This window comes from Capra hircus, chromosome 22 (assembly GCF_001704415.2).
Source record: "Capra hircus breed San Clemente chromosome 22, ASM170441v1, whole genome shotgun sequence".
NCBI lineage: Eukaryota > Metazoa > Chordata > Mammalia > Artiodactyla > Bovidae > Capra > Capra hircus.
In genome coordinates this window covers 30,515,997-30,529,889 of record NC_030829.1, presented here as the reverse complement: position 1 = coordinate 30,529,889, position 13,893 = coordinate 30,515,997, and the positions used below count along the sequence as shown (strand labels likewise).

Here is a 13,893-nt window from a genome sequence, read left to right as displayed (position 1 = left end):
GATTTGCCATTAAACAAACTGTACCACAGAGGCCACTATGAGTTGAGGGCTTCTCTTCACACTACATTGACCACGGTACCTGCCAGGCACAGCCCCGTGTCTTTCTGTGAACGGGACACACCGCCATATGGACGAAGACACTGAACAAGCTGTACAACTCTGGGCGACATGTGCCCGGGGGGATCGTCCTGTATTACCACCACCTGGGCTGTGGCAATTGTGCAGTGTCTGTGCAGAGGCACAGAGGAGCCCAGCAGGATGTTATTTTTGAGTACACAGAAAAAGGAAAATTACAGTTAGGAGAATTCTCTGGCTAGCGTATCTGTTGCTCAATTCCCGAAATAGTTTCCCAGAGGAACGGTTATCTGCTCTATTCACACAGGCAGAAATGACAAGCTGGAACACATATTAACAGTTTCCCTTTGTGAGCTTCCACTATTGTTTTAATGAGGAGAATATACTTTATAATATACTTAGGCCCTGACTGATCACAGAGCGGGGTTGGGGGTGGGATAAAGAAAGTGAGGACAGCTCAACATGCCCAGCCTACTCATTTGCATCACCCCAGCCAGCCAGTCCACAGTGCTGCCTCCCTTGGAAAGAGCAGAGAGCCAGGCTGCCAGGTGGCCCTGGCGCAAAACAGCATCTTGGTCAACCTTGGAAAAGGGCGTGCCTTGCTTTTAAGTCTCCTTCACAGATTCCTGCTCACTGGGCCCCAACACCGGCTGGCTTAAAAGCCTCCCTAGTGGGCCAGGGGTTAAGACTTCACCTTCCAAGGCAGGGCGTGCAGATTCTATCCCTGGTTGGGAAGCTAAGATCCCACATGCCTTGCAGCCAAAAAATCAAAACATAAAACAGAAGCAATATTGTAACAAATTCAATACAGACTTTAAAAATGGTCCATGTCTCACACTCACACACACACACACACACACACAATCTTTAAGTTAAAAAATGCAAACCAGACAAACAGAAAAAAACAAAACACTGGACTCTTGGTTGTCAATTAAGCAAGAACCCCCAACTAGGAGTTTTCCAAGCCACGTGGCCTTCTGTTGACCCTTGGTCTCCCTTTCTACTTGCAGATGGATCCATATTCACCAAAGAAAAGTGTCTATTCATTTAATCCAAGTGATAAAGTGTACATTTCAACCAGACGTTTTTACAGGTAAAAAGACAAAACCTAGCACAACAGGCTATGCATCAGAGCCACCCAAAGATGAGTCCTCACCCCTTCCCACTATATGCTTCCCTTTACACCCCTTGTGCGGAATGAATGCTAAGAAAGCTAATGTATGTCAGGCGTTTCCACACAAGTGCAGGTAGACCAACCAAGGCACTGGGTGAAAAAAAAAAAACAACTCTTATCAGCAAGAGCAGCTCATCAGAAAACAATGATAACTTCCATAGTGAGAGAAAACAGGGGTTCAAAATTGATTTTGTTTGAGAAACCTGGTATGCCGGGCAGAAACTGCCCCTGGTTGAGATTCATGTTATGCCATCGCCCAAGGGGAAAAAAAATTAAAACTCAACTGAATCTCAGAGAAACTTATAAAACAAACCTGGCTCTCCAGACCCTTGATGCCGATTTATGGGAAAGTATGTATCATTCAAACACAAAAAATAGAAATAAGATTTATAAGTTCTAACGATGGTGTGCTATGGTAAAACGTATTTTATTGAGATAAGACATAACAGCCATTTGAAAATAATGGGTGAGTGTTTTTCTTTTCATCACCCCACAAGGTGAATAGCTAAGAAAATCCATACACCAGTCTCCCAGGATGTGCCACGAGGTTAAAGGTTTTCTCTCCTTGCCCTTCCTGAATGTGTGGAGTGACAGGCGACGACACAGCATCAGGCTACACCACCCTAAGAAAAGTGCTCCCTCTATTTCTAAAATCCAGGAACAACTGGTTTCAAGCAGAGAGACAGAATGATCGCAGTTCCTCTAAACGTGACTGTCGCCAAACACCCAGCAGTGCTTTGGTGCACAAAAAGTTAATAAGTGCCCAGGAGCTTTTTTCGGACATAAGCGGGGCCAGTTCTGCCTTAAACAGGCAGACAGACATGGCACAGCTGATGCTGCCAAGAGCTGGCTCTGGAGCAGAAAGCCGCGCCTGTAGTTCAGGCCTCAGCAGACAGGCACAGGCACCTGACGGGACATGCTCAGCCTGCTTTCTACAGTCTCCACTGCTTGTCACCCGTGTCCTTGTCACCCCTGCCTTCCGTCTGTGCAAAAGGATTTACTGGGGGAGAAGAATGGGCTGCAGAGAAAGATGGAGGACTTCTCCCTAATTACTGCCCAACAGACAGGCTGGCCCCAGGCTACCATCTTGGAAGGTTATGGCCTGACTCTGATCCCCAAACTGTATCCCCCGGAGGCTGTAACCCAGAGTCTGGGGTGCAGTTCAGGTGGTTCTGATGAGCAGCCCACCTGGGAACCACCAGAATGTGGCTGCCACTGCAAGGACCTGAGACTTGGTGACACCCTACTTCCAGTCCCTACCTGGTCCCTAACTAGCTGTGTGACTCATGCAAGTTATACATTGCCCAACAACACAATCTGTACAAAGAAGACAGTAACCCATAGGGCTATTGTGAGGATAAAATGGGAAAAATCAAGATCAAGGCCTTTATCAAGTCCTTTATGCATTGTGACTGGCACAAAGTAATAGCTCAATAAATGATAGCTGGCTGAGCATCACCATCATATGCTAGTTTCTGATTCTTTCTAGCAGTAGCAGTATCTGTACTCTCTTGGCTCATACCAGAATAGCAAGCCACTAGTTCAGTGGACTGAAAATGTCTGGGAGAGTCATCAAAATCTGGATGAAAAATTGTCTTTCCAGCAGTGTCAAAACCCAGGTGAACTGGGCATGCTACCTGCGCCGTTTCTCAAACCTGAATGGGCATGCCAAGGACTGCATTTTAACCCTGGGACTGGGTGAAAAAGCAGACCCTGACTCAGGAGGGCCAGGATAGGGCCTGAGACCCTGCATTTCTAATGAGCTCCCACATGATGCCAGAGTTGCAGGTCTACAGCCTCTGAGCAGTAAGAATTTAGGGCTTCTGCTGCTGTTTGCTGTTGTTCAGTCGCTTACTTGTGTCTGACTCTTTTGTGACCCATGGGCTGTAGCCCGCCAGGCTCCTCTGTCTATGGGATTCTCCAGGCAAGAATACAGGAGTGGGTTGCCATTTCCTTCTCCAGGGGAACTTCCTGACCCAGGGATCGAACCCTGCCTGCATCTCCTACACTGGCAGGTGATTATTCACCATGGAACCACCAGGGAAGCCTGAGAATTTAGGGTAGGTATGACAAAGAAACTCCCGTACCCCATCTCACACCAGTGGAATCCAAACCTTCAGGCCTAGGAAGATGTATGTTTTAACAAATACCTGTGACGTTATCATCGAGAAATCTGAGAAACGCTGGTTCAATGGGTAACGCTGGAGTTGGCCCGCTTTTTCTGTAAATGGCCAGATGGTAAATATTTCACTCGTGGTGGGCCATATGCTTTTTGCTGTGACTACTCAAGCCAGCCATTGTAGTGTGTGAAAACAGCCACAGACTACATATCAATGAACAAGCCTCACTGTGTTCCAATAAAACTTTATTTACAAAATAAGAAGCTGGCCAGATTTGGCTGGTAGGTCATTAATTGCTGACCTCTGTAATATCAGATGCCTCAACAATATGGCCAAAAAGTAGCCTGACACTTCTGAAGACAATCTGGGACAATTTGACTGCAGATTCGCCAAGACAATTTAATGAGGACAGAAGATCTGGAGCTACTAGTTTGTTCAAGTGCTTCAAATCAAATGAAATATGAAAGAAATTACTTGATTTTCAAAGTACTAAAAAAAAAAAAGTCGACATGAGGAAGAGCTATTCAGAGTCATGGGAGCTAGAGCTTACTGTTTAAATGTCTGGCTCCAGAGGCCCTAAATATGAATATGAAAATATGCAAAAAGTTAAAGGCTTGTGTAACCGGAAGAGTTCTGAAAGCAAGCTTCTAGAATGTTAGCGAGGAAACCAAGAGCACAACTATTTATTCATCATCAGAGAATTTAGTTAAAAAATAAAAAAAGAAAAGAGAAACGAAACACCAGGCATGTCCACAACTCAGAGTTCCTTGCCTTTTAAAAACAGAGGGGCCAGTCAACATAAATGTTATTGTTATATAGTCAGATCCACGGCAATATGTCAAAAGGCCACAAATCGAAAACAGAGACTTTGTATCAAGCGAAAGTGTCTGGAAGTCCATGAGCCAAGCAAAAACCTTCAGGGGCTATTTGAAGGTGGCTGCCAGCTGAGAAGTGTGGAAACCGCGAGCAACTGAAATACGTGGGGCTGTGTCAATGAATGAGAAGGAAAAGGAAGGTATCTCCTGAGGACAGAAGGCAGGTCAGGCCTCAGAAAGAGAGAGGTTCCTCGACCTGGGTCACCTGAGGCTGTGACTGCAGCTTCAATCAAAGAAGAGGCTGCACAACCCAGGATCTCTCAGGAGTTTAAAGAAACGTTTCACCAAACGTTTAAGGAAACCCTGGAACAAATATTTAGAAGAGCTATGCATCTGAGACATATGCGAGTTATAAAACATCTACTAACGGTGGTTGAACTAAAAGCAAAAAGCTGGGAAGGATCAGAGAGAAGGGCTATCTCTGATACGGACTACAGAAGGACAGCTGAAGCAGAATAGAGACCAGATGATGTGTTCAATGAGGAAACCTAAGATTTATAAGATAGGAAGGAAAGTCAGGATACAGTTAAAGAAGAGCGCGCCCTGTTTTACATTTGCCTGTGTGCAGATCCTGCATGGGGTCCGTTTTTGTCCTTTATGTGCTGTTTCAGACTGTAAATGATTTATATTTTGCAAATCCTCCCTACCCACCCTCCCTTTAAGAGAAGCTCAGGAACTACTTGTCTACCTTACACAGGAAACTCTGGGATTTCCCTTTAAATATGCTGATGTGCACACAGTAGGTAAGCCAATACACTGTTGAAGTGAATTTAAATCCAACTTAAAATTTCTTTTGGAGCACTGACTTTAATTTATCATAATTAAGTATTCACTTCTGTGCTGAATGGAGTCTCTTAAGTCCAGTTTTACAAACTAAAAGAGAGCCTTGAATTTGCATCTCAACTATGAGACTAACCAGTTCTATGACCCTAGGTCACTTATTTAATCTTAATGAACCAATTTCCTCATCTGGAAAATGGGTATAACAAACCCTGCTGCTTCCCAGTGGTCACGTGGCTAAAACGAGACATCACTCCCAAGGCAAGAGTTTAGCCAGTTGCTTGGCACAGGGACAAAGAAGATTAAATGTGAGTTTTCTTCCCCTTCCCTAGTGCATCATAATATAATGTGATATTTAGAATTTTAATTCAGGCAATTACTTAAGTAGTAATTGCTATTTGTATTTACATAGCTGCTTTGATCCAGGAAGCTCAAAGGGCTTTACTAAATTTAGCATTTTAATAAATGTTTCATTTGCATGGCGTTGATTTTGTTTACCCACACCAAAACTCGGAATTTCTTAAAGCGAGACAGTCAGACAGTTGAGAAAAGCGAGATAATATCTTTGTGTTTACAGGTATCCCAGGTCGAACTTCTGTCTATTTACCAAAGAAGTCAGGACGCCCTGGTCCTGCGGAATGAAATGACAGTAAGACATGGATGTGCCTGCCTTGCTTTGCAGCTGCCTAGCTCCTGCCTGAACTTCATCCCCCCCACACTTCTCTCAGGCCTGACAACAGAGCCCTGTCTACTGCACCAATGAATTTATATACATACATACATACATATATATACATATATATATATAAAATCAGCACAATAAACATTTTTGAATTCTCAGAAGAAAATCAAAGCACGGAGTGCAGTGCCTGTGCTGAATTCTAATGATGCGGAAGGTCCGTGATCGCACTGGGACAGGATCTTAACAAGCCTTGATTTGAGCGCTGGCATCCGCCTCACAAATCACATGGGCAGCTCCTCCCCTAATGATGCTGAATATTGATACATGTCTCTACCCCGCACAACAGGGAAGTGGGTTTCTACTGGCAATCTTTACCAAAGTGTGTGTGTGTGTGTGTTTTTTTTTTTCTTCCCTTCTCTACACTCAAGGGTTTACCCTGAATGATTTAATTATAATTTTCCTTGTGTAAGACAAATTAAAGAGGAGAGTAGGAGTGTCGTGCCAAGCACATTATTTATCTCCTTAACAGATTGCAGCTCACCAAACCCCAGAGCTGCTGCAGCGGTGGCTGCTCACGGGAGCCCGAAGGATGCACGGGGGCAGGCAGTGGGGGGGAGGAGCCTTCCACATGGCATGGAAATCCGACTTTGAAAAGCAAACCGCAGCTCTCACAATGCTACCTTGGGCCCTATGAATTTCTGCACGGAGTACCCCCAACTCCTTTCAGAAAGAATTCTTAAAGCCGGTACCCCAAGATACAGCTCCAGGAGCAGCACTGGGGGTGGGGAATACTATGCAGAAACCAAGGGAGAGCTTCAAACGAGATATATTTCACAATACTCCTGGTGAGTAAGGGATGAACTTCTCAAAGGGACTCCTGAGACAAATGACAACTCATTGTGTAAGGGAGAACGCATTGTGAGAGGGATAACTTTTTTAACAAACCATTTCCCACTATTTAAATAGCAATATCCCCCATGGGATTTTAAAGTAAACCATCAGATGGTAAAACCATAAAATACTCATTATTGAGTCCTTATATACAAAGCTGACTAATAATTCAATTTTTAGTGATCAATTCTGTAAGTTTGTAACTTTTTTACTTATCTTTAACCTAAGGTGCTCTGCTCATCTCTCTTATTTGTCACATTCAGTTAAAATGTGGTTAGAATTTGATTCAGTCCAGCCATGTCTGGGAACCTACCACATAATATAAACTCAGAGGCCCCAGAGATAAAGTAGCAGCATATAATTTCATAGTTGGTTCTTCTTTGCATGTACAGTTGGAGAAGTCAGCCTGTTTTTACATCCAGATTAATGCTCAGTGAAATCTGAATTCTTTCCTGATCCTTATTCTAACGCGGGCAGGTAGTATAATGAAGATTAAGCCCAACTTTTGTGCAGAAACATAAGGACCCATAAAACGAGAAATCCAACAAACTTATTCTCCTGGAATTAGACTGTCTCTGAGATCCATTTACTTTCAAATGCACCTTAAGACATGAAAAGGGCTATTCTTCTCCTATTTGCCTCCTTGCTAATCTACTACCTGACTCCAGATATATAACCTTTTAGAATGAAACGGAGCACACTGCAACTAGACAGGGAGAAACTCCTCTATGTCACAGGAAATCTGTGCAGGCTCCACAATGGCCGACAAGATCACAATAAATACTTTAAGTGCATCAGTTGGCATTTTTCACTGTATGGCCCCCTTCGCTACCTACGGATAAAGATGTAATTCAATTCCTTTGCTGTAAATGGACAGCATCAACCTCAGGACACCAAAAGCAAGTAGAGCAAAGGACGACAACGTAGAACCTTTTCTTTAAAATCTATCTAAGGTCTAGTGTTTCTTTCTTTTTTTTAATTACAAAGGCATTCTAAGACCTTATACAGCAAGAGCTAAGACTGGTCTCCAGACATGCAAACCTATCCTCACTGGAAACAAAAGAAGTCACATTTGGTCCAATGTTTCCAAACTAATTTTTACTGTCAACCATTCTATTTTTCAAGCTCCTCTAAACCAGTAAGTTAAAAGCATCTTTTAGTTCTGCTGTGCCTGCCACAGAAACTCTAAAGTGATGTTAGAAGGACAGCTGCAAGCTTTGGCTAAAACATATATAATCTCATCTCCAGAAACCTCTCTTGGAGTTTGGGTTTGAGCATGATACACACACAACCAACACATACACAAATATTTAGATATTATTTTCTGTGATTACTAAGCTCTGAATGGATCAAGTACTGCTGGTATAAAGATATATATCTAATTAAATCAGTGGGCTTCATGTTCAACATTTTTAGAAACATATGAAATTATATGTGTACTTGCTTAAGTGAAGAACATAATTAAAAAATCTTTCACTTTGTCCCTTTATAAAAAAAAACAAAAAAATTTGGTTTTCCTGAATGGGAATGACATTTGCTATCACCTACGACTTTTAGGGTCTCTTTTCTTCTGTGCGTGGACACTCTGCATACGAGCTACATAGGAAACAGGTTAAAATACACAACAACAACAAAAAGTTTTATATATATTTTTTCTACTTTGAAAAAGCACTGAATAGTAGTATTAATGTTTCTGGGTGCTAAGGTATAATAATACGGATTCACAGCTTCCTTTTATTAGCACTGTCTGTTCACATGATGTATTTTGAATCTCTCAAAATACCTCCGCTTCAACTAACATCCAAGTGAAGCTCAGGGCAATTTAAAAATATAAAGTGTTAACTTCCAAACAGGAATATGGAAATTGAGTCAATGCTACAACACAGACCAGATAAAGTGGCTCTGCATGTCTGTGTGTGCATATATGTGGACCGCTTCCATCAGTCCATCCTACAAACCTTCACTGACAGTCTATTGAAAAAAAAAAAACACAAAAATCCAAACCTAAACACTTTGGGGACACAACGGTGAAACAGATGGGCCCCCCGCCTTCAGGGAGGGAACTGCAGAGTAGTGTACATTTTATCTTTTCTCAAACTGGAATTCAACACAGCCTATAGTAGACACTGCTATTTCCTTAGAAAGCACACAAAGACAAGGGAAGCACCTTGTATGCAGTGGACACTTGACAGAAAGAGGAGGCCTGGAAGACCACCTCATCCAAAAGAGAGATCGAAAGGCTGCCTGGGTTCCTAAGCTCAGGTTCCATCTACGTAAGTGCTAATTCCACGTTGCAAAGGTGACAATAATTAGATGCTTCACACCCACACCATACTGAATACATTCTTAAGTAATTATACGCACACTCCAGTCACATGGATCCAATTAGGGATCACCGAGATAGATACGGCGAGGAGAGGCCACCCACCCCTCCGCCTTACAGCTAGCTTCGGACACATCTCAGATTTGCGTTCCTACCTTTCCCTTTTGGGAGTGTGGACTGACAGCTGTCCATTGGTAGAGGCATGTGGGTTCATTATTAAGGAGGTCTTGGAAGGTGCAGAGGAAGAGACACATGTCGTGGTCAGATCCAAACTGCTGTGATTGTTGCCCGTGGTTTCTTCTGTCGTATGAGCACTTGTCACTTCTTTCCAGAGCTGCTGCAGTTCTGTTGGAATCATGCCTGAAACAAACAAATTGGATAATTAAATCAATTAACAGCTAATTCCGTCCTCTTCAAACAGTAATTAAATCAAAGAGTCAGTAAACAAAGCCTAGTGTTAGGGTTTTTTTGGGGCATGCAGTTTTTTTTTTTCCTTCCCTCTCAACTAAGGCAAATACGGTAGGAAGGAATGGGTCCTCCACCTGAAGTGCCCTCATCACACATAAAAGACTCCCATGAAAAGGATTCAGAACACAGCTATTTTTTGCAAAGACTGTATGCCTCCATCCAAACTGTTGTTTCTAGACCGCTGGGGTAAAAAAAAAAAATGTAGATAGATGTTACTGTATTTTTAGACACAAAGAAGGGCTCAAAATAAATTTGTTCAACTATACTATTATGACAACATGAACCACAAAATGAATAATTTTTGTGCTTAAGTCTTAAATGATGACAAATAGCTTTGTTATTAAATATAGTTTTTATTAATCACTTTTAGACATAAATTATGAATTCATATCGTCTTCCTGAAATGCTTTTCAACTTTTAACAGTCAAATTGATTATACTATGATTATTTCATTAACACACCTATCTTCCTCATTAATTTTGGTTTCTTGTACCACATGCTTAATTGATGGATGTGTCTACTGAAAAACTGTATAACTTTTTATACAAGTAACACTATTATTACTGTCATTTCTTAGATTCATGCTAATGAACCATTGCAGAATGAAATGAAAAAGTGAAAGAAACCTGAAGCAGTAAAGTTCTCTTGCTCTTTAAGGGGGTCACAATGGACATGAGTCTTGGGCAGTAAGTGTTACCTTGTTTTTTTTCCTCCCAAGAAGACATTCAATCAGGTAGTCAATCTCACTAATGTGGGGACAAAGCCTTTATTCTGGAGGCATGCCTCTACAGCCCAGGATTTCCAAATCTGACCTCAAGGCATATTCTAGCGCATACACACACAGAAGAAACCATGTTCTGAACGGCAACTGACAACCACCACCTGGGAGGACAACTTGGAAGAAATCACCAACCCTTGACATCACAAGGCAATGCCACATTAGAACTGGACGTCTGGATCTCAGTTCATTGTTTCAATGAACTGGAACTGAGCTCTCCTAGGAAGCCTGCCATTTTCTGTCTATATAGCAGGAACTGAAACAGGCATGTTTCTGACCAAACCTAAGGTACTGAATTTAAAAAGAAGGCTGTGTGCATTATATTCATTTGAAACACATAATAAAAAATGCCAAGGTCTAAATTTAATTTATTTTTGTCATTTAGAATACAATGGATAGATAATCATCTCAACGTGATCAGCCAAACATCTTTACTTTGCTAAACTGTTAAAGATTTTAATTATGCTAGCATTGGAGAGCACTGGTCTAATGAGGCGATGGACTCCAGAGAATCCGAGTGGTTAAGAACTGTGAAATGAGTCTGATAGGATTTTTTTATATTCACCGTGGATCGTTTGCATATCAAAGAGGAGTAAATTATTGCACAGCAGACCAATAACCTTCCCCGCCTTTCTGAGAGGAGCGTTAACAAAAACAGTTGGTCTCTCCTAACAGTTCTCCAAGAAAATGTTCAAACGCTTGAGTCTCTGCAATTAATATATATTATAAAAGAGGCCTCAAATGATACATTAAGTGGTCAGATATTCTTCGAATGCGTCGACAGCCAAGTCAGTTTTCTTCTTCCTTCATAAAAATCAAATGCCAATTATATTTTGATGGATTTTATCCCAAATGAGCATTTAGTTATTAGGCATATTCAATTATTACTTGTCCCCTGAAATTAAACCTCGGAGGCAAATTAAACAAAGGGAAAGGTCACCACACAATCCTGTGTCCAGTTCTGCTGCATCTCGGCTATTTTTTTCCAACACCTAGTGAGGTGATGTGCAGGGTGGGTTGGTAGCTAACAGGCCGCCACTGATGTCTGCACACCAGCAATTACCTGGGAAGATGTCTGACCCTCGGATCACTGTTTATTCAATTGAAACAATAGTGAATAGGCTTGTCTGTGGATGATGGCACACTGATATAAAGCCACAAAAGTCAACACCCAGTTTTACTTTCTGGGGAGTAAATACACACAAAAAGAACAAGCTGCCTAGTTTTTCAACTCAAACTAATTGATTTCTGGGTTAAGGTGCATGGGAGGTGGGTTTCTAACCACTGTGTTAACACTTTCCCTCTGATAAAAGCAGCACTTTGAAGCTGTTTCAAAAGTAAGCTGTTTATCCAGCAAATAAAGACAAAGAGAAATGCCCTGTTATACTTGTTAGGCCCACAGTGCACATTAATGTTTCTCTCCTCTCCTTCTAGTCCAATGGGCTAGCAAATCAGTTTCTTCATCCACAGGGAGAAATGGTAAATAAAATAGTAACTCACTGACTGACAACGAGGTATCCTTCCGGGTCAAATTTCAGTGTGATAATTATGGTGAAGAACATTCCCATCAGACTCACAGAAAGGCAGTCAAATCGGTCTCTTCCATCAATGTTACACCTTGTTAGTGATGTTAAACTGTTACTTCAGTGAATAGTATCTACCAAAGGATGCTGTTATTTGACAACTGCGATTTCATGACAGAATTAAGACAGATAAAAGGTAAGCTAGTCACTCATCAGACTAAAGGGACATCAAATGTCCAGAAAGCATGCATTTTTTCCAAAATGGTAGATAGCAATAATAGTCCCAAGTTAAACAAATCCATTAACAGGTACATCGGCAGGCATGCAATTTTCTTCCAACTGTAGTTTATATTAAAAAAATTAAAAAGTCAGAATGATATTAAAAGTATATTTCTTTATGGAATTACAGGTGCTGAGGAAGATGATATGACTAAAGCCATCAGGGGAAAAACAGACATGCTAGTAATACAAAACAGGGAGAAGGCCCTCCAACAGCCCTAAAAACGTTTTACAAAAAAAAAAAAAAAAGGTCCTTTCGTTTCATAACCTAAAACCTCCAAGGTGAAAAAAGAGTCTTCAAAATATTACTCTCTATCTCTTCCAATACTGTGATATTTACATGCACGTTTAAGGCAACTTAGCCAAGACCATGCAGGGATGTAAAAGAATCATGGTGAGTACATCCTGAAGTGAGCATTACTAGCATTTTAACACATACACCCTGTGCCTGCCTACATGTCTTTTTCCAGGACAACTGGCCCCTTCATTATAAAAGAAAGTGCAGACACAGGTTTAAAAAATGTATGTTGCAGGGACAGTTGACAGATTACTGTTCACGGAACTCAATTTTACAATCCCAGGTATCACTGGCTCTAAAACAAACAGAGTTGATCAACCTTTTTTTGTCCTTGTACCTCCATACCCAGGTGACCATGTTCAAGCAAGCAGAAAGTTGATTTAAACCTCATAATGACATCAGTTTTAAGTCATCATCTCTCTGATAGGGAAAAAAAAAGACTGTGTTGTAGTCCAACATGACTGAATTCTCCAGCCACTTTGGGCAAGGGGTTAGGGGACACAAAACCAGCATTTTGATTCCAAGAGAGATGGCTATGACATGGGTGGTTCATTTCACTAGGAGAAATGTTTATATTTCCATTTATGCATTTTGGGCACACATAAAGACACCCCCTTAGACTATAAATATGCATCTTCTTAATGTTGCGGGGGCTAAAGCGTTAGAGCCGACTGCTAAGCATATCAATCAATGCCATGACTAGTGAATTACCTACCGGTGTCTCTGATATGTTACTGCAGAGATTACACTTCATGCATCACCACATTCATTTCTTTCACATTACATGTGAGCTTGTCTTGTCACTGCCCAATTGCCCTCTTTTGGACAGCTTAACTGATGGACTATAACAATGAACCTTAGTGAGCACACTTAATAGTATAGGAGCGGTAGGAAAAGATGAGCGAGGTAGAACCGGAGTCCAGTGGGTGTGTCAGCCCAGCCGGCGATGTTGCCAACAATAAATACAAAGATGTAATTAATGCATGTTATAACATTTTGCAAGCACAAAAGTGCATTAGCCCATGTGTCCTTCCCCCCGCCCACCCCCACCCTGGCACTGCTCAGTTACCAAGTCTTCTATTTTGACAGCAATGGCGATATTGATTATATATTGTGTGGATGAGCAGTAATAGCAGGAGGAGGAGGGGAGTTGAGAGGGAAGTTAAAGGAAGAAAATGTCCTGGGCTCAGCATTAAGACATAAAGAAAACCCAAAGAACCTTAGGAGGGACACAAGTTGGTTGTGGGTGACTCAAGAGACTCGAGGCAGATATGACTCACTGGCCCCACCTGACACCAAAAGTTACTGAACACATGGCCATGCCTTCAGCATCAAGAGGAGGGAGAAAGAGTTTTCATATTTTGAACTGTCTTTGTAACGCAACTGAATCCAAGACACCAAAGGTTTTAGCTACCCGTCTTGAAGGCACCACATACACATACACCCGAGTCTACCATGGGCCTTGAAGAGGCAAATGAAATCCACTGTACCACATACAGGATGGAGGACCTGTATTTCAAAACACAGCATGACTCTTCTTTCCTTCCCTCCTTCCTTTCCTTCTGGCTGGTCCTGAATAATTCATTTGTGTATCACATTGCCCACGTGAAAGTTAAGAGTTGCTTCA

The 13,893-nt window shown here is 41.7% G+C and overlaps 1 protein-coding gene across 16 annotated transcripts in view; it reads right to left on the bottom strand.

Moving 5' to 3' along the window:
- The window catches only part of FOXP1 (forkhead box P1), a 624,629-nt gene that overhangs the window by 74,623 nt on the left and 536,113 nt on the right, over positions 1-13,893 (bottom strand). For all 16 annotated transcript variants that reach the window (XM_018066793.1, XM_018066805.1, XM_018066804.1 and 13 more), the window contains one exon: positions 9,076-9,280. In XM_018066793.1, the coding sequence (XP_017922282.1) occupies positions 9,076-9,280 (205 nt within the window). The remainder of the gene's footprint in view (positions 1-9,075; positions 9,281-13,893) is intronic.